We start from the raw sequence: 20,242 nt of genomic DNA, 5'->3' as shown, positions 1-20,242 counted from the left end.
GGGGATGTTTGCCCAGTGCACCAAACGGGCTAGGACCGCCCTGCTTCCAGGAACCAGTGAGTCACATTGCTCCAGGCCAGTCTCATGGCACGAGAAGTCAGAGTGCCACCACTCGTGTCATCACATATATTGGAGAGCAAATGGACAGTCCCACCCTCTGTTCCCATTGTTCTAGGACCTTTACTGGAAATGATGGTTACCAAGGGAAGAGGTTAGTGAGCCGTGGGATTTACCATCATTAATCTCTTAAGTACCTCGCCTTGTTGAGGCCTGTCTGAAGAAATCCCTCACTATAAAAACAGCAGTGCAGCTCTTTATTTTCATTACCATTTATGTTGGTAGATTCTCACTGAAGGCATCAAATCTATGAATGAACACATGTGGAGTTATGAACACATGTGGAGCTTCCTAGCTCCCACACTTTTCGCCTACATGCTACACTTGTTTTGCATGCACTGTATCTCCACCTCTTTCTCCAATTATCAATTATTAATTAATCTTCAATTATCAGTACATGGTGTGATTTCATTTCATAGACCCCCTGCAGAACAACTCCTATCAACTCTTGCCCTCAGTTTGTGACAGGAGATTGGCATTAGCAGCACCAATGAAGAACAAGTCAAGACACTGAATGTATAAACATTTTATTTATTTTAGAAAAAAATGGTTAGGATTGCTGCATGATAAGTATAAGCTGCCATAATATCGATTAATGCTTTCGTATTCACAGGTTTGTTTGTTTGTTTTTTTGACTAATATTCTGTTAGTCAAACGACTCATTTGTTTAGTTGGGATTTTCTGTTCCGGTACTTCATCAACTTCTGTAGCCTGCTGAGAATTTTCAGAGGGGCGCAGAATCTTTTGCGTTCTGTGTGTAATCTGAAAAAAAAAACAATGAAAATGGAGCGTTGGGTAGAAAAAAATAGTAGTCAATAAGATGTGGGTGCGGCATGTGAGGTACTGACATTATGGCGTTAATGTCACACTCTCCAGAGGTCGTCTGAAGGCTGTGCGTCTTCACCTTCAAGAGGATGTTGTCAGGAATCGTGCGCGAGACAGACAGGCAGCATTTTGGACCACCTGCATCAGATGGAAACAGAGAAGTTAGAACCTTCCCATAAAACATGAAGTTTGCTTAGATTTGGAGGAATATGCAGATAATATGTTATTGTTATGTTATTATTATACTACACTTATTAATAAGGAATAGCCATGGAATATTTTTTTCTATTAAGATAATAATTATAATATAATGCAGAAATGTAGTGTGATGCCTTGTGATCTTGCCATGATGGTGTATGATGCCTTTGACCAGTTCCGTAATGAAAAAGCACTTAATTCAAACAGAAGCCGGTGCATGAAATTGTAATTATGCACCAGAGGCAGCATAGATTTCTTCTTTTGCCTTTTAATTTCATGTTTGTTTTATGGAAACTACAACTACATTGGAGAAGAGGTTGTGATCTAAGGAGCAGGTTAAGACATGCACTCTTGCTTTCTCCAATTCACCTGACATGCTACCTACTAGTCTACTAAGTCACGTACGTTAATGATTTTAGCATGTGTGCCGATGCCAAGACTCACCCTCAGTCCCGATGAAGGTGGCACTGAGGAAGAGGAGCAAGCAAGCCACTCGGAGGTCCATGGTGAGAGACAGAGGGAGGTGACGGTGGATGTAGAGCAGCGCCTGATCACATACTCTCTGTCCCTCTGTCTCGAATCGCTCAGGTATATAAATGCCCTCTCCTCATCATCATCCAGGGTGGAGCTCAACCAGGGTGGAACTTCTTGCATCTTCCCATTCGTGCTCAGCAGGAGAACACTCTTTTAGTGTCATCTTTCATTTCTTAGAAAAAAAAAATCTAAACAGCCAAACCCTTATATTCCGGATCATTAACCCTTCAAGAAGTATTACAATGTTGGTTTTAAACACAACTAGCTTGCAGTTTCACTTCACTATAATGTAGTAATCTGGAAATAAATTCTAATTATTAAATCAGATTTTAAGGGTGAATTAAATGTTTACTTTGTATGTAAAATTTTTTTTTACTTACTGACTATCCAGAACGCGGCTGCTCATACTCTCCGGGACAACGCAATGGAGACCGTGCCTAAATGCCCACCTACACTAAACTGTGTTCAACCCCTATATAACACACATCTCAACATGCAACATTCAACTATTTACATCCGACCCACTCACTTCCTTGTCCTTCTTAGTCTAGCAAGCCTTCCCACTAAAAGTCAAACATGTAAATATTAACACCGGAACGCCTTTTTGTATGTTTATGTCTGATATGTATGCATCTGGTGCTGGCCCGGCCTGGCCCGTCTGACAATGTGGCCCCTGACCTTAAAAGTTTGCCCACCCCTGAGCTACGGGAACTAGTAATAATGTTAAATAATCTCACAAAGTGAAATTTTCATAATAAGGAACCTTTAGTTTTTAGTTTTAGTCTAGTTTTTGCCTCTAGCTTTTTTTTTTATAATCTTAACCATGTCCATAATCATTTTAGTTTCAGTCAATTAAAAGTCTGAGCATTTTAGTCAGAATTATCCATGACTGAATGAATTGTATCTTTGTCTCTCTTTTTTTTTTTTAAAGTAATGTAATTCTACTTAAACCCAGTCAATATACTACAAGTACCTAGTGTCTAAAATGAGAACCAAAGAAGCAAACTAGATAGAAATAGTGTTTTCAACATTTTGACAATTAAAAGCCGTAATCTGCTTCACAAATAACCAATAAACCGTGCAGCGTTGTGTAGTAACCGTATGAAATGTGTGATGATCACCGAAACCTGATTGACTGGATACAGATGAACGGATGAAGTTGTGGGACTGGCACACAATACTCCGCCCGCAAGCCAGACGTTAAATCAGAGCGATGACTGACGAGAACAGTGACAGGCGTAATTACGGGGGGCAGTTCAAAAACGGGTTGAAGGGTAAAATCTTCGGCACAGGAGCCAGCAGAGATTAGTTAAAAAAAAACAAAAAAACATGTTCGGGACAAAGAGCGAACGGTTTCGTTCACGTCGCACCCTCTGCTGCTGGGGCCTGCTTGAACAAACTCAGTGTACAAACTCGTGTGTACTTGTGTGCGAGTTTGGGGGTACGCTTGAACCCCGAAGGCCCCATCCCCACCGTAAATGCCGGCTGTAAGTCACCTTGGATAAAGGTGCTCCGCGGGAAGCCTGGAGAGATCCAGCTGTCCAGACCTTGGTTCTGCAGGTCGGCCCTTGCTCCAGACCCCCGAGGCCACTTGGAGTGAGGGGACTGTGACACAGTGGAACTAGGGACATAGTCCATTTACATTTATAGCATTTATCAGACACCCTTATACCAGAGCGACTTACAATCAGTAGTTACAGGGACAGTCCCCCCCTGGAGCACCTTAGGGTTAAGTGTCTTGCTCAGGGACACAATGGTAGTAAGCGGGATTTGATCCTGAGTCTTCTGGTTCATAGGCGAGTGCGTTAAAGGGGACCAGGACTGGAAAGCAGTGACCACGCAGAGGCGCAATAAGAGGTGCCAAGCCCAAAGCAGCATCTCTGCGGGGAACGGAGGAGACGCCACACGCTGGTAAACAAGTCCCGTCTTCCGACCAACGCCAGTCTGGGCTTGCAGGCAGGTTCCGGGCCTTTTAATACTATTATGTAACAGTATTATTGGCTTGACAATAGGGTTTCATTAACAAGGAATTTAAAATTATTCAGGGCAGTCGTTCACACGGGACGCTCCCACCGAATGGATTTCGCCCTTCAGGCAAAACAAAATGTGGGACGTGCACGCAAGTCCAGAAATTCCTTATAATTTATTACAAAAATCGCTTCAGCGAACAGGTAGTCACAACGATCACAACAATAACAGCAGCGAGTAGCCGAGGAACGTCTCGACAGCTGGTGTCACTGGTGCACCCGCGTGACGCCACTGCGAGGGGCGGCGGCGCCGCAGGTGGGACAGGTGACCTGTGGAGCTCGGGCGCCGGCCGGGCCTTCGCGGTACAGGCACGGGCGGCAGAGGAGGTGCCCGCAGGGCAGGGCGTAGGCAGGGGGGCTTGTGGGATATGCAGTGAGGGAGACGGCGCACTGTCCACATCGACTCTCTCCTGAAAGAGAACCAGACAGAGACCAGTCGCATATCGGGAAATAATACCGATAATCGGTAGTATCTCATCCGGCATGCGTTTTTGTCCTCTCCCATTCCAACCTGTGTGTGTGTGGATGGGGTTGGTGTAGCGCGGTCGGCCCTGCAGGGCGCAGCTCAGGGCTTCGTCCAGGCTGGTCGACAGACGCTGCTCGTGGGAACTTTGGCGGGACGCGGCGGCTGCTGCTGCAACGAGAAACGTCAAGAAGGCTTTTCACCAAACCACAGATCGGGTTTTCTTCAATCCGACAGCGGACGAGAATGAGAAGCCAAGTCTCTTACAGAAAGAACCATGACTTTATACCCTAACACTGTACAAGAAACATCGGCAAGTACATTATACAACAACATTTCTGCTCCGAATGCCAGATCTGCCGATAGAACTCTGCATTCAGCCAACCGGGAGAGGTCTGGAAGAACAAGGCCAAACCACAGCTGAACATCACTACAAATGAAGAACTTTAAGATGTGTAGACTTACACAAAAAAATGGAAAAAATCCTAATTAACCTAATAATTAACCTAATTTAAAAAAGAAAAAAAAAAAAAGACGATAAGACGATAAAGATCATTCAACGGCGAAACCACAAGCACTAATAAAGCTGCGATATTGGCCTTCAGTCCTCTGGGATTGTAATAGCCATTTCTCAATCAGAGTTTTTCCTTGTGTGCAGTAGTGTCAAGTGTGGGGGGTCAACCGTAGGGCCTGTCACAGCCCATTGAGACGTACTGTATGTGATTTTGGGCTATATACAAAATAAATGTTATCTTATATAATTGAACACAATGAATTCAGCTGCGATTTGTGGGTCTGACCTATGACCTGACACAATAAATATTTTTTTAAATGTTAAGAAAAGTTAATTTCATCTCACTGACTGGTTATGTCTTGTCATGTGTGATTATGCGCACTTGGAAAGTGGAGGGCAGTTCAATCAGTAGTGACAGGGACACTCGAGGTCAAGTGTCCTGCTCAGGAACATGATGGTAGTAAGTGGGGTTTGAACCTGTGACTTTGTGGTCTTCTGGTTCATGGGCGAGTGTCTGACCCACTAGGACACAAACACTCTACTACAACAGGTTACAGGTTCGAATCCCGAACCACCAAGGTGCTACTGAGGTCCCCTTGATCAAGGAGCCGTCCCCACACACTGCTTCCTGGACAATCACCTCACTTTCACCTAAAATGTTGAAATCCATCCACCCTACGCAGGAAAAAGCAGAAGTCTTCTGACCTGACGGCGGGCCGACATTTCCACCGCAGACCTTTTTACTGCACTGCGCCTGGGTAGGAGGAGCTTCTTCTTCGCCACCGTGCAGCCTGTCCAAATGAACCCCGGATTTTCTCTTTAAAGAGCGAGTCTCCGTCCATCCCAGACCGCCGCGCTCAGATGAGCACTCGTGTCCCTCGGGTACGACCCGGTCCCTTTGAGGCGTGGCTGGGACGGATGCACCGGACCTGACTGGGATGAGGAGGCGGGAGGGCAGCGGCTTCCTGAACGCATCGCCGCTGCTTACGGAGGTCCCGGCGCGCCCCGTCTTCAGGATCAGGCTGTCGATGCGACTCTTGAGGAGGGGGTTGGGCAGCGGTTTGGAGTCCGCGGTGAAGGGCACGCCGGTGAAGGGGTCATTTGGCAGTCGACCCCAGGTGGCCTCTTGCCGCTGGTACTCCTCCAGGGTGCTGTGGTCCACCACCGCCCCGCTGGGCAGAATCATGGGCAGAACCATTAGCTCCTGGGTCAAAGGGTCCAGAAATTCTTCGGGGAAGGACACGTCTGAGCGGGCCGGACTACCGTTTGAACCTGAGGACCGCCCTCCTGCAGATTCAGGAGGCCTTGTGGGTGCCAGGCTGCTGTAGTGAGTCCTTTTAAACTCCTCCAAAATTTCCACAGGGCAGGAGCATGACGGGACGCCCCACACTGCCAGGGTCTTGAATCCGACAGCAGAGGACACCCCCGCGTATGGTATACTAACGCGGAGCTGCCTAATGCAGCCAAGCGACAGACCGCGGCTGCTCAGTTCTGACACTTGAACTCCATCCTGTGGATCTGGAGGTGCCTCGGGGAAAGGGGGACGTGGCCTGAAGCGCAGTTGGCGGAAACAGGCGCGGATTTCACTCTTCATATCGCAGCGCCCCACCAATATGAAATCCCCAGGGCCGTCTGGCCTCCCCTCATGGCACTGCTGAGGTAAGGGGGCGGAACTCGTGTGGACCTCCACCCTCCGTGAGGCCTGGCCTTGGTCCCGCCCGCAAGGCCACAGCTCGACGTCCACCCCACACACCTCCACCTGGCACCAGAAGCCCAGTGTGACGTGGACGGGTGGCCGAAGGAAGTACTCCAGCCTGAATCCTCGCTTCCGGAGCCCGGGGTCACGTGACACCAGGTTGGACACGTCAAAGCCATCAGCGCACAGCTTAGTGGCACAAGGGAAGAAGGGAGAGAGGGAGGAGGACAAAATTAAAAACAGAACCGTATGTACTCCACATACTGAAACACATGCTGGCAGAAGCTGCGCATACTCTGTACCTTATTGCAAGTGACAGATGTCTGAAAGTGAGGCAAACAGAGATTCACCACCATGGCAACAGATTCCTGAAAGCACAAAGCACATTCGGAAACGAGTTGCCAGATACGACTAATGATTTCAGTTCCGAAAAGCGAATACACTGGGCTGAAGTGTATAGGCTTTATGAACACATGTACTCGTTCAGTTGAGCTCAAATTAGCCGGAAATAAGTACATACTGAAAATCACCCCCTGATGCAAACGAAGCTACTACTTGATACGAATATCTCAAACCTGGCAACTTGCGCGATTAGCATGCTAGCTAAGTATTTAGTTCAAGCATTTCGGATGCTAACATCTCTTTAATCGTTCCCTATCCCGTCGCTGGCATGCCATAAAAAATTAGCAATATAATATATGACAAATATACAAACTCACTCATTCAAAGTAATCTTGTAGGGCTTGAAGTGTCGCTAACGTCGCACAATTCATAGTCGCAGCGGTAGACGGAGCGCGGCTCCTTCTTCGTCTGTGTTCCAGCGATCGTAGGAACCCGCAGCGCGCCGGCGCCACCTCGCGTCCACTTCTGCAAACTGCAAATATTTGCCCAACTTCACCAGCCTGCTTAGTCGAAGTGAAGGTGGTCGGTTAAGATTTATCACAGGATTGTTGGTGCTCCAGACTTGTCTCTGCACAAAATCGCAAAAAATCCACGACTCACATTTTTTTGTGAGTCTTTATTGAACAATTTGATTTTTTGCTTGATTATGTTTATTAACTATAGATTAACAGCAACATAAATGCAAACAATAAAAACAATAACAATGCATTTCTTTTAAAAGACACTGTTGCCATTTGCTCCCTAAAACAATAACCATAATCACATTTATAACAACACCAAAAGGAACAGACTTGGTTTCACATTGCTGCCACCTGGCAGATGAAAAATTATGTACATGTAAGTATTAATGTGTGTGTGTGTGTGTGTGTGTGTGTGTGTGTGTGTATATATATATATATATATATATATATATATAGAGAGAGCTATGATTAAAAAAAGATAAAACAAGATAAAGCTGGAATGTCTGCTTCACTCACCAATATTGATATCAACAATGATGATAATAATTCCAAAATATTCATACTCACACACATCTCGGTATACTGGAACCATTATGTTCACACAATTAACAATTAAATAATCATCCACAGCCTGCATTTCCAAGGGGAAAGCAAGGAGATCTCCTGCCATTTAACGAAAGTCCCCCAAATAAATAAATAAATAAATAAATAAATAAACCCATAAATAAATCAACAACCAGATAAATAAACACATTTAAATTCACAATGATTGGGGAAAAGTCCAGGTTTTTGACATTTTTAAAATATCAGGCAGACACTTTTTTTTTTTCAAGTAATTCGATCTGCTATTGGGACCATCCTTTGTGTTCATTTTGGGTTCCTGCAGCCATTTAAAGTTAGCGAGAATCACATTCTCCATATCCCTGAAACAAAGCTAAAGCAAAAAAAAAAAAAAAAACACTCAAGTAAACTTGCCTTGATGAACCACGTTTGCTCTAAACTCTTCTTAAAGGCCCTTCTCAACGTCCTCACTGCATCCCCAAAACACAATGCTCTAAAGCACATTACAAAAAAATTCATTTTTATCCTTTCTTGTGCATATTCTTTTCAAATTGGACGAAAAAAAAAAAAAAAAAAAAAACTTTTCTGAATGTGTATCAAAATTGTGTTTGAGTTCCACCCTAAACGGTGGACCTTACTGCATCTTATACATGAGAAAAGTCTCCCTCCATCGCCGGAAACCCCGTATTCAAAATAAATAAATGAAGAGCGTCCGTGACAGCTGGAGCCAATCTGGTCGGAGTGGCGAGGATTGATTTCGCCGAGCCGCCGTCTAGATCTCCGTCGACTCGATCCGCTCCAGCCGCGTGGCCACCGGCCATGGCGGGACGAGGTGGTGCAGCGACGGGGGCGGCTTGAGCTCCTCGGGGATGGGAGGGGGCTGGGACAGGGTGAGGGGCGAGTGCAGCAGCGCGGTGGCAGTGGTGGCGCCGGAGGGCGGGCTCGGCGAGGAGGACCCCGCCTTGGGCCCCAGGTGGCCCACCCTCTCCTCCAGCACCTGGTTGCGCTGCAGCGTCTCCACGTAGCTGAGCTGCAGCTGCGCCTGGTACTTCAGCACGCGCTCCTTCTCGTCGTGCCAGGTGTGGCGCTCCTGGGAGAAGGTCAGCGCCTGCCGCTCGCGCTGCTGCCGCTCCAGCCGGAGTTCCCCCTGCAGACGCTCCACCTGGCGCCGGAGCTCGCCCGCCTCCTGCCGCTGCACCTTGGCCTCGTCGCTCTGCAGGCTGAGGAAGGCGTCGGCCGATGCCGAGCACGGCACCTGGGCCATGGGGAGGGGCGGGAGCGAGGAGAGGGCGCCGATGGTGGGGTCTGAGGGGCTGCGGGGGCAGGGCAGACTCGCCCAGTGGCTGGAGGAGCCTGTGGACACGCCCACGGACACACACGTGGACACGCCCACGGACACGCCCGTCGAGACGCCCACCGACACCCCAGTGGACGCGTTGCGGTTGTTGGCGCTGCTCATCTGCCCAAGGGCCCGGCGCAGACCCAGCACCTCTGCCTCAAACACCACCAGCTTGTCCCTCAGCATGGACACCTACAGGAGACGAAGACAGATCGCGAGCCTCACAGGTTCAAACCCCGCTTACTACCATCGTGTCCCTGAGCGAGTGTCTCCTGGGGGGAGACACTGACGTTAATCCGCTCTGGATAAAACGCATTTGGAAGGTATCTACGCACCTCGACCAGCGTCCTCTGCAGCTCTCCCTCACACCGCTTGAGCTCCAGGCTCTTGGCGCTGTAGGACTCCTTCAGGGCCAGCATGGCCTCCTCCTGCTGTTTCAGCTGGGCCGTGAGCTCCTTCAGCTGGGACCGCAGGGCCACCATCTCGCCGGCGCGCTGCGTCACCTCCGCCTGGCTCTCCCTCAGCTGCTGTTTCAGGAGGGAGATCTCGCCTACCTTCTGACACACCTACGCCATGGAAGACGGGACATTTTTCTAAAGATTTGTTTTGCATGGACGTTCATCACCTCCGTTCTCCATATCTTTGTCAGGCAGCCATTTGTCGGGGATCCCCCACCCAGCCTCAGACAGGAGACGACAAGGGCGTGACAGGACGGAAACAACTAATTCTGATTGGTCTGCGGCAACTTCCTGTCTCGTAGACACAAGGCAGATAATCCTGTGGCAGTGGTGGCCTAGCGGTTATCAGATTACCCGTAATCAGAAGGTTGCCGGTTCGAATCCCACTGAGGCGCCTGTCATGGCTGCCCACTGCTCACTCAGGGTGATGGGTAAAATGCAGAGGACAAATTTCACTGTGTGCACCGTATGCTGTGCTGCTGCGACAATCACTTCACTCTTTTATCGTTTTTTCCATCAGACATTGAGGGATAATCTTCCCATCAGTTTCTGGGCCTTTTCTATTTACCTATTTTTCCTCAGAGATCAGCTGATCTCTCTTTTTTACACACAGTAGTTACATGTAACTGCAACAGTAAACTACTGGTGTTAATAAATTAGAAACTGTTCAACCTCTATTGTGCCACGCCTCTTTCTGCCAGGTATCATCAGGTTGAAGTGGCTTTTAAGACAGTGCTTGCGTGCGGAGAGAGTTTTTATACTAATCTCCGCAGTTTTACAACCAGAAGAAATGTTACTCTCGGTATGAACCTGGCATGAAGTCGAGGGGGCAGCAGCTCACCTCCCACTTGGTCTCCTCCAGGCGGGGCAGAATGTCAGCCTGCTCCTTCCTGTAGTCCAGGCACTTCCGCTCCAGCTCCTCCCGCTGCGCCAGCAGGGCGGCCATCTCGTCCTGGAGGCGGGCCTTGTCCTGCTGCAGGCGGGAGATGTGGCCCTGCAGCGCCTGCTCGGAGCGCTGGGCGCGCCGCGTCACCTGCTGGAGCCGGCAGGCGTAGTTCTGCCGCAGGTCCTCCATCTCGCGCTCCCACACCCGCTGCTTCTCCTCGAACACCTGCACGATCGCAGCCTCGCTCTGATCCAGACTGCGCCGCATGTGCAGCACCTGACCAGAGGTGAAAACCAATCAGAAACACAACTTTTATGCCTTTGAATGGGTTCGTATTACATGGCCGATAGCAGACTGGTCCATCGGGTCACCAGAACAACAGAAGAAACTGATCAGCACACGTAGACAGTATATTATCAAATCATGTTATATCATATATTGCATACACTATACAGTACAGGCCAACAGTTTGGACACACTTTTTCAATCAATGTGTTTTCTTTATTTCCATGACCATTTACGTTGGTAGATTCTCACTGAAGGCATCAAAACTATGAATGAACACATGTGGAGTTATGTACTTAACAAAAAAAGGTGAAATAACAGAAAACATGTTTTATATTCTAATTTCTTTGCTCTGATTACTGCTTTGCACACTCTTGGCATTCTCTCGATGAGCTTCAAGAGGTCGTCACCTGAAATGCTTCTCCAACAGTCTTGAAGGAGTTCCCAGAGGTGTTTAGCACTTGTTGGTCCAGCTCACCCCAAACCATCTGGATTGGGTTCAGGTCCGGTGACTGTGGAGGTCAGGTCTCCACTTTTTGTTAAGTACATAACTCCACATGTGTTCATTCATAGTTCATTCATAAATGGTCATAAAAATAAAGAAAACACATTGAATGAGAAGGTGTGTCCAAACTTTTGGCCTGTACCGTATATACATAATATATCCCTTCACTGATATAAGGGGTGGTAGTAGTCTGGTGGGTAAAACACTCACCCATGAACAATAAGACCATAATCACTTATACTGACTGCACATCCCCCGTTGCTGTCGTGGGAAAATGGTGAACATGTACGGGGCTATATTGATACATAGAGATCTAGATTTGACTTGATTATGACCGCCTGCGTCCCCCCCTGCCATCTTGAGCTCATTAATTAGGCTATGATTGTGGGGTGTATTTGGGGGGACAGCGCAGGAGACCGAGAGCCTTCGAGTGGGTTTTTTTTTGTTAGAATTTTTCACCACTTCCTGCACTGCAAATGATCCTGCACCTTTTTTTTCATTCACTACACCTGGTGTGTTTGGACTTTTTGTTTGGTGGATGCACCCAGTGTAGACAGGACGTGGATGTTCATGCTTCACAGTGTCCCTGAGTAGGACACTTAAGCCTGAGTGTCTCCAGGGGGACTGTCTCTGTCGCTCTGGATAAGGGCGTCTGATAAACGCCGTAAATATATGATCATATTGGTGCTCCTTGTCTGCCTGATTTGTCTAGTTTGTCTCGACCTGCAATCCCGAACTGCCAACGTTCCACTAGGGACCCCTTGATCGAGGTTCCGCCAGTCATGGCTGCCCACTGCTCACCAAAGGTGATGGTTAAAAGCAGAGGACACATTTCGTTGAGCACCATGTGCTGTGCTGCAGTGTATCACAATGACAATCACTTCACTATTCATTATTATGGGTCAGTGCACAAGTTTCTTTTGTCATGTTTTTTTGTGTTTAATGTCTTTTTGCACCCTGTGAATCCCCAAAGCTTCACAGTTTTGTCTCTCTATGTACTTATATACAGTGAGATGACAATAAAGTTGACTTTGCACGGTTTTCATCTTGTACAGAGAGAGCTGGAGGTCCCCGACCCTTTCTGGCATTGGTTGTAGCTTTAGACTTTAGACGCTGACGGCCAATCATGGGAAACCAGCAGCAACACATGCAAACTCTGCATACAAAAAGTATAGGGTGGTGGTGGCCTAGTGGGTAACACACTCGTCTATGAACCAGAAGACCCAGGTTCAAGTGTCCCTGAGAAAGACACTTAACCCTGAGTGTCTCCAGGGGGGGACCGTCCCTGTAACTACTGATTGTAAGTAGCTCTGGATAAGGGCGTCTGATAAATGCTGTAAATGTAAATGTAAAAGTCTGAGATTCTAACTCGCAACCTTCTTACTCAAGATGTGAGGCTTCCGCGCAGCCACAGCAACACAACGACCAAAAAGGACCACCAGATGGCGAGATGTTATGTTGCCTGTCCCTTTTTTTCCTGTCCTATGATCATTATTCAATGTTTTGGTTTGTAATGGACAGGATGTGGGGAATTTTGTCGACTTCTTTCAAATTTCAAATCTCAAACCAGCCCAAACTGTTATCTGGCAACACTGCCCGGATCCTCTGACAACCCTTCACACACCTCTTGCTCTTTCTCCCAAAGTCTATCCTCCAAGTCTTGGATGATGTCATCCGAGGAGGGGGAGGGGCGTATGGTGGCGGACATGTCCACCATGTGGAAAAGCCTCTGATAGGACAAGGAGCTCTTCCCAGAGGAGCGGCCACTGTCTGTGGCACTCAGGCCGTTCTGATACGCCGGCCTGTCCAGCTTGTCCCCGGCGGTGGCGCCAACATTGGCGGTGGTGCCCAGGCGGTTGATGTGACTGGTGGAGGCGCTGAGTGGCCCCAGGACCGATGGCGGCCCGTAGACCGACCCCGAGCCGGCGTACGTGGGCAGGCTGGTCAGAGAGTTCCTGCCCGAGTCCGACATCCCTCCCTGCCCTGCCCCTCCCGCCGCGGCCCCACCGCCACTGCCTGGAGGGCTGTCCTGGTCTCGAAGAGGCTGCGGGACATTGGAGGGATCGATTCCTCCCGCGGCTCCGCCTCCGGACCGTCCTCCGGTGCCTGCACCGCCTCCTCCAGCCTGGCCCAGCAGGTTCTGCATTGAATGGAAACTCTTCGGCACCACTGGTTTAAAGGCTGAGGGACGGACCAGCGCTGAGCTCTTCTGCAGGGATAACAGACATTCGTTTATTTTAAAGAACATCTACGCCAAATCTTATCAACAACAGACCTGTTACGACTGGCAATTCACATTATTTTATTGATTGGCTGATTAAACATGGGCTCCTTTGTCCCATTGGTTGTTGGTTTTATACTTAATGATCTGGACTGGGCGTGGCCTCCGAGAGGGCTCCCACTGGAGCAATTTAGAGAGCAACTCACTGGACACAGACACAGGCAAACCAAAATCCAAGACTCCCATCTGTCACATGATTAAATAAAACTGAGAGAAGAAATGCTAATTAAGCAGCAGGCGAACAGTCTTCTTCGGAACTTCTTGATGTTGTGGTCCAAGAAGAACTGCTTAATGCTGGTCTTGATAGAAGCTCCTATTCACCAGGGCACCAGAATTGGAGAATAAAGCAGCGGATGAAGATGGCTCTGTCGAACCAAATTTCCATTTAGATGGCGTGGATCAGGAACGGTTGTATAGGCTTGGCTTTCTTGAGATCTCAAGCCGCTTGAGCATCTGTGGGATGTTCTGGATGTTCAATGGGGGCCAAACCTTGCTGCTGCGAATTTAACCTGTTGAGACCCTGACCTCCACTTTTAATTGATTACGGAACTTTATCTGTTACCATATGAAAAACAATATTCTGTTAAAAACTATGTATGAACGCATGTTGAGTTATGTACTTAACAAAAAGTGGAGACCTGGCCTCCACAGTCACCGGACCTGAACCCAGTCCAGATGGTTTGGGGTGAGCTGGACCAACAAGTGCTAAACACCTCTGGGAACTCCTTCAAGACTGTTGGAGAACCATTTTAGGTGACGACCTCTTGAAGCTCATCGAGAGAATGCCAAGAGTGTGCAAAGCAGTAATCAGAGCAAAGAAACTAGAATATAAAACATGTTTTCAGTTATTTCACCTTTTTTTGTTAAGTACATAACTCCACATGTGTTCATTCATAGTTTTGATGCCTTCAGTGAGAATCTACCAATGTAAATGGTCATGAAAATAAAGAAAACACATTGAATGGGAAGGTGTGTCCAAACCTTTGGCCTTTACTGTATATATATTGACCCAAAGAGATACGCTACAGGTTAATGAACTTCCTAATTAAGAGCAGCAATTTGATTGGCTGGTTTAGATATGCTCTACCTGCTCCATCTTGCTGGACGTAGGCAGTATCTTGGCTTGCTTTTCGGATCTGTGGCCGACGGTGGCCGAAGTGGGATCTCGGCACGGTGCCTCTCTGGCACTGGTGCCCTTCTCATTGGCGCCATTGCCCGTGACCTCGAGCGTCAGCGCCACCCTCTGGTAGTCCCTGCGGACAGTGTTGCTGTACAGGGCCTCGCGTTGGTCGCTGCGCTCGGTGTTGGTCACGGAGCTGGACTCGATGCTGGTGGGCGGCGGCCGGTCAGGGGTGGTGCCGCTCCCACGGTCGTCGCTGGACACCGTGCCCTCGGAGGGTGGAGGGGGCGGAGCCAGGACGCGCTCGGCACTCACGCTGCGGCGGGAGAGGGGGTGGGGGGCCGAACGAGGCAGAGTAGTCCGGGTGCCCACGCTCTTCATGGCGAATTCCTGCTCACCCGCCACGCCACTGCCCACACTGCCCATGATGCCACGGTGGGGTCGTCACCACGGCGATCACTCCGCACCCGACAGGAGCATGACCTTCCAGCCATGTGAGTTGTGAGCGGAGCCAACAGACACGCACACTGAAAAAATAAAAAAATAAAAAAATCTACATTTCATTTTTTATTTTAAATTGTATTATTTTTTTTCAGACATCATTAATTCAGACTGTTCTACTGTCACAAGATTTCTAACAAGGGTGCAAGAAGGCGTCTTTTTTCAGCTGTGAGGACAGCTGAGATGATTTCAGTGAAGCAGGTGGCACAACACACACACACTTAATACACTTAGACAACATTTACAGCATTTACCAGACACCCTTATCCAGAGAGACTTACAATCAGTAGTTACAGGCACAGTCCCCCCCTGGAGACACTCAGAGTTAAGTGTCTTGCTCAGGGACACAATGGTAGTAAGCGGGATTTGATCCTGAGTCTTCTGGTTCATAGGCGAATGTGTTAACCACTAGGCTACTACAACCAGACCATGACCATGGGTTAGTTTAGACAAGTTTATAATGAGACAGTATAGCTCTACACATCCTTATTGCCACCACACGGTCATCACCAGACCCCCCGCTGAGCTCAGAGAAAAGGCCATTTGCTCAGAGAACCTTCTTTAACCCAAATGCATTTTAAATGGCATTTTTAACATTCCAGCCAACACCACGAGATATTTCCTTCACAGAACCAATGCTATTGGTTCCCCCAGAGGCTATTTCTAAAATAAACATGGAGGTTCTACGTGAGGCGGGTGATAGTAGCCTAGTGGGGTAACACACTCGCATATGAACCAGAAGACCCAGGTCCAAATCCCGCTTAGTACTAAAGTGAAGTGATTGTCGCTTGTGATACACAGGAGCACAGCACACGGTGCACACAGTGAAATTTGTCCTCTGCATTGAACCCATCAGCCTTAGTGAGCAGTGGGCAGCCATGACAGACGCCCGGGGCGCAGTGTGTGGGGACAGTGCTTTGCTCAGTGGCACCTCAGTGGCACCTTGGCGTGTCGAGATTTGATCCGGCAACCTTCTGATTACGGGGCCGCTTCCTTCACCGCTAGGCCACCACTGGCCCTACTCCTGGATAAGGGCGTCTCATAAAAATGCCGTGAATGTAAAAAAAGAGGGACTGGAGCGGTGCATTAGCCAAGTTACAACCACCTTGTAATTAAAGAAATAATTATCCTTCGCTCCGCCAGTTCATAAACCAATATGGTAACAGCAACAAACAATCTAAGACCCTTTCGAAGTAAACCAAGGCCCAGGATTCATTTAACCTTTGCCTTCTAGCCTTGCCATAGATAGATCACATGATTTTCATCCCCGGTGTCCTCTTTCAAAGGAACTCACGATGTGAACACCGTCATTGTTTTGGACCGTGTCCCATGTGAAGAGACCCTTAAAGGGATTCTGGCTTCAGCTGCTCGTCATAAGAGCCTGCTTCCCTTCTTATAAAATGTCCAGGGACCCATGGCAGTGGTGGCCTAGTGGTTAAGGAACCGGCCCTGTAATCAGAAGAGTGCCGAGGTGCCACTGAGAAAAGCACCGTCCCCACACACTGCTCCCCGGACGCCTGTCATGGCTGCCCACTAAATACAGAGGACATGTTTCGTTGTGTCACCGTGTGCTGTGCTGGGCATCACAATCCCGTCCCTTTTCTGTTAACCAGGCTCCTGCAAATCAGGTGGATTTATTTTAAACAAAAATTAATGTGAATGAATACAGTTCAGCTATTATATCCATCCATCAAATAACATTTTCTGTTGTTGACGGACCTGGAACTGGTCAGTCAAACGCCAGCGTTCGGCACGATGGTATTTAGAAAAAAAACTATCACCTTACCGCCCAGTTTTTACCCCAAATCCTGGCAATGCCAGTTTCCCACCGGTGAGGACAACTTTGTTTGAACATTCATGCTCCGAGCTCATAATTATGACACTTCTGGGTTGCCATGCCAACCCAGGCAGGCTTACGGTGGGCCACCGTCGCCATTCCCTGTTAGAACCTGCCTGCGTGTTCATCATCCTTAAAATGCGGAGACCCTTAATGTTTCCTGCACACGCCCCCCACCCCCCTCCACAGCCTACATATTTGGTTGCCATGGAAAGCCATCAGCGGCGGCCCCATCCATGCCAGTCAAGCGCGTTCTGTAAAAAGCCCAGAAGACAAAAGGCGGACGGTTCTAGCGCGTCTGGCTGGTCCCCCACCCTGGCTGGCTGGCTGGCTGTCAGGGCCATTATATAACCTGAGCGGGACTGCACCCCCTCATCCGCCCCTGCATCCCTCCGCTTCACTTCCAGTGGGTCGGATGAGACCACCTCCCACAACCCCGACCATCCCTCCCTCCTCTCCTTCCTCTCCATCACCACTCACTGTATCTCGGTCTGGCGCGAAAACGTCGCCATCGCAGCCGCATCCGCATCCTGGCGCGTCCTGTGTGCGACGGGTCGCCCGCTCCGCGGCTCCTGCCCACTCTTCTCCGCGCCGGCGGGGGGGTTGCGGGGCGACAGCGGACCCGGGCGGTTCGCACCTCCGCGGCGGCGGTCGGAGGACGGCAGCGTCGGACGGAGCGCGTACACACCCACCTCCGCCCCGCCCCTCTGTCACAAGCAGGCAACGCCCCCCCTAGAGCAGCGCAACGTCTGCGCATGCGCAGAGGACCGCAGAACGGACGGTCGTGTTCGACGACTTAGTTTTGTTGCATTTTATAGGAATTGACCCCAATGTTTATTCTTATTTGTACACAAATAACTTGACATCTCATGTTAATTAAAATCCGTAATTTTTTTACTCCGTTGTAAGTAAAAAGGAACAACACTCCATAAAATGTAGTGATCGAGCCAAATGGAAATACTTTAGTGAAGTAGAGATGCTGCCACTAACGAATGCCACTTACTTACGTTACTCTCCACAGATTATAAAGATTGCATATAAAATAAAGATTGCTTTTAGTGAGTTATTTGTCTTGTCGGTTCGCATCTCTTGATAGGCTTATTTGTACTGTAGATCTGCACAGTGATGTACCTCCACCCCTACCCCCATTACACACACAAACACGCACACACACACACACACACACACACACAAAGCTCCCTCTACCCCACACACACTCTCCCAACACTTCAATCCCGTAAGGGACGCCCAGTTATATGACATTTTAGATTTGCGGCATTTACCAGACGGTCTTCTTCCAGAGCGACTTACAATCAGTAGTTACAGGGACAGTCCCCCCTGGAGACACTCAGGGTTAAGTGTCTTGCTCAGGGACACGATGGTAGTAGATGGTGGGATTAGAACCTGGACTACTGGTTCATAGGTGAGTGTGATACCCGATTTCTGGTGGCACAGGACAAGGAGATGAATGACGAATACCTCGAAAGGAAAAACCAGGCGACACAGGGCACCCAGATCACAAAATCTACCGGTGACAGCAACATGGCTGCGTTGCCATGGAAACTAATTTTCATCAAACGCCAGAGCTGGTACCCTGGTCACATGACCAGATGCAGGGAAGGTGCTGGAGGTGAACGTCACTGCTGGCAAGGGGTTGTTAACACGTTAATGTCGCTATTCACATTATTAACAGAGTTTATGCTCTTGAGGCCTTTCGCTCTGTCTGCAACATCGTTTTTTTTTTTTTTTTTTTTACTGACAAAGCACTTTGACAAAATGAAAGCTTGTGTTGTTAGGACATTGAAAAATATTTTAATTGCCCTGAAAATCAATGATTAAAATGCATGTTAACTAATGCTAAATTCATGTTTCCAAATATTCAATAATCACAACATGCATTGGAACATTCCCGGCTGTGCTGGATAACATGTGTCCACAACGCCACAGAAAAGCTCATTTTGAAAATCTGGAATTCCCAAAGTCATTTCATGACTGACTATGTTTCTGTCCATTTTTATTATAATTGGATTTTGAAGAACCCCCAAACTTTGTGTATTTTCAAGCTCCATTTACTTGACTATGATGCCCTCTAGTGTCATGTTTTGTTTACATTTCAATCAAACTTTACACACGATCTATGAAACATAATTAATAAAGGAATTATGACACAATCATTCGCAGACTAATGGGAATTTATGTCATGAGTCTTGGAAATCGCTGCGCTGGATTAGACCGAGACACCTTCTGTCTCTCTCTGGTACCTGACTGGTAATGTTGCCCTTTTTTTAAGCGAGCCTAATGGAAAGAATGGGACGACATTTCATTTTGTCCTATGAATGCACGAAGTAGTCTCTGTGGTTCTTTTGGTCACTCCTTATCCAATTCAACACTCGCTGAAAATGGAGCCCATTCTAGAAAAAAAAAGTAATCAAGAAAACCTTCACTGGTCAGATATAAAAATGAACATAACTATACAAAGACAGGACAGACAATAACAGGTGTAAAGTTCTGTGCAAAATACACTGTTATTATGGTTGTAGTAGGCTAGTGCCTATGAATCAGAAAACCAGAAAGTCCCAGGTTCAAATCCGCATTTACTACTATTGTGTCCCCAAGCAAGACAATTAATCCTGAGGGTCTCCAGGAGGACTGTCCCTGTAACTACTGGATAAGTATGATGAGTGCCAAAATGTAAATGTTTAAAGTTTGAGTAATATATTTGGACCAGAACCTTTAATAAAAATGCACTAATATCTTCGTATTAATACATTTTTAGACAGAGACGTTCTTATTTGCCTTGTTCTTTTATTCATGATTATCTGAGATTACCAGAAGAGTTATATAGATATAGCGATTACTTCTCTTAATAAAAGAGCCACAAAGAGTGGAAAGGCCGCGAATGACAAGGAGAACAGGAGGAGCTGGGGGAAAGTGCCAGAAGATGTGACCCCCCCCTTCCCGGACTGCAGCTGTCTTATGTGTCGCCCCCCCTCCTGCTTGACAGACAGGTCCAACTGATAGACAGAAATATCCGTGTGATAGAATAGAAATGTTTACCCCCCCTACAAATAAAGGAAAAAAACGAACAAAAATAACCATATATGTATCTATCCTAATCGTATATGAAAGCCATTTTAAATTGTATTGGTGGCGTAGTGCTGCTGTTTAAGTCAGATTCACGCTTTTTCCTTAAATTTTGGTGCTTTACACCTCGGAAGTCAGACACCCCCCC

The 20,242-nt window shown here is 47.9% G+C and overlaps 3 protein-coding genes across 5 annotated transcripts; all 3 read right to left on the bottom strand.

Moving 5' to 3' along the window:
- Positions 1 to 628: 628 nt before the first annotated feature.
- On the bottom strand, positions 629 to 1,737 carry ccl27a (chemokine (C-C motif) ligand 27a). Its single transcript, XM_028996784.1, has 3 exons — positions 1,585 to 1,737; positions 966 to 1,080; positions 629 to 879 (listed from the first exon to the last, which is right to left on the bottom strand). The coding sequence occupies exons 1-3, from the start codon at positions 1,643 to 1,645 to the stop codon at positions 777 to 779; spliced, it is 279 nt and encodes a 92-aa protein (XP_028852617.1). The 5' UTR covers positions 1,646 to 1,737; the 3' UTR covers positions 629 to 776.
- Positions 1,738 to 2,560: 823 nt separating this feature from the next.
- On the bottom strand, positions 2,561 to 7,272 carry ubox5 (U-box domain containing 5). Of its 3 annotated transcripts, XM_028996782.1 has the most exons (5): positions 7,094 to 7,267; positions 6,677 to 6,742; positions 5,384 to 6,563; positions 4,213 to 4,335; positions 2,561 to 4,111 (listed from the first exon to the last, which is right to left on the bottom strand). In XM_028996782.1, the coding sequence occupies exons 2-5, from the start codon at positions 6,728 to 6,730 to the stop codon at positions 3,909 to 3,911; spliced, it is 1,560 nt and encodes a 519-aa protein (XP_028852615.1). In that variant the 5' UTR covers positions 6,731 to 6,742; positions 7,094 to 7,267; the 3' UTR covers positions 2,561 to 3,908. The 3 variants fall into 3 exon arrangements, with proteins under 3 accessions (XP_028852615.1, XP_028852614.1, XP_028852613.1); XM_028996781.1 differs by having other exon boundaries at positions 2,561 to 4,332; positions 7,094 to 7,272; XM_028996780.1 differs by having other exon boundaries at positions 2,561 to 4,335; positions 7,094 to 7,271.
- A 131-nt stretch (positions 7,273 to 7,403) lies between these two features.
- LOC114799871 (leucine zipper putative tumor suppressor 3-like) lies at positions 7,404 to 17,704 on the bottom strand. The gene is made up of 6 exons (XM_028996779.1): positions 17,491 to 17,704; positions 14,640 to 15,199; positions 12,896 to 13,480; positions 10,437 to 10,757; positions 9,473 to 9,703; positions 7,404 to 9,329 (listed from the first exon to the last, which is right to left on the bottom strand). Exons 2-6 carry the CDS (start codon positions 15,096 to 15,098, stop codon positions 8,571 to 8,573), a joined length of 2,355 nt encoding a protein of 784 aa, XP_028852612.1. The 5' UTR covers positions 15,099 to 15,199; positions 17,491 to 17,704; the 3' UTR covers positions 7,404 to 8,570.
- Between the last annotated feature and the right edge of the window lie 2,538 nt (positions 17,705 to 20,242).

Source organism: Denticeps clupeoides, chromosome 11, assembly GCF_900700375.1.
Source record: "Denticeps clupeoides chromosome 11, fDenClu1.1, whole genome shotgun sequence".
Lineage (NCBI taxonomy): Eukaryota > Metazoa > Chordata > Actinopteri > Clupeiformes > Denticipitidae > Denticeps > Denticeps clupeoides.
This window is presented reverse-complemented; position numbering and strand designations above follow the sequence as displayed.

What these genes read in the sequence shown, in the direction of transcription:
- ccl27a (XM_028996784.1), bottom strand. Translation starts at nt 1,645, where the DNA reads ATGGACCTCCGAGTGGCTTGCTTGCTCCTCTTCCTCAGTGCCACCTTC. An exon ending in CACCTTCATCGGGACTGAGG is followed by an intron (nt 1,081 to 1,584) that starts GTGAGTCTTGGC and finishes CATCTGATGCAG; the next exon opens with GTGGTCCAAAATGCTGCCTG. An exon ending in TGTGACATTAACGCCATAAT is followed by an intron (nt 880 to 965) that starts GTCAGTACCTCA and finishes TTTTTTTTTCAG; the next exon opens with ATTACACACAGAACGCAAAA.
- ubox5 (XM_028996780.1), bottom strand. Translation starts at nt 6,730, where the DNA reads ATGGTGGTGAATCTCTGTTTGCCTCACTTTCAGACATCTGTCACTTGC. An exon ending in CATCTGTCACTTGCAATAAG is followed by an intron (nt 6,564 to 6,676) that starts GTACAGAGTATG and finishes TGTGCCACTAAG; the next exon opens with CTGTGCGCTGATGGCTTTGA. An exon ending in AAATGTCGGCCCGCCGTCAG is followed by an intron (nt 4,336 to 5,383) that starts GTCAGAAGACTT and finishes TTCTCGTTGCAG; the next exon opens with CAGCAGCCGCCGCGTCCCGC.
- LOC114799871 (XM_028996779.1), bottom strand. Translation starts at nt 15,098, where the DNA reads ATGGGCAGTGTGGGCAGTGGCGTGGCGGGTGAGCAGGAATTCGCCATG. An exon ending in CGTCCAGCAAGATGGAGCAG is followed by an intron (nt 13,481 to 14,639) that starts GTAGAGCATATC and finishes TTATCCCTGCAG; the next exon opens with AAGAGCTCAGCGCTGGTCCG. An exon ending in TGGAGGAGACCAAGTGGGAG is followed by an intron (nt 9,704 to 10,436) that starts GTGAGCTGCTGC and finishes TCCATGGCGTAG; the next exon opens with GTGTGTCAGAAGGTAGGCGA.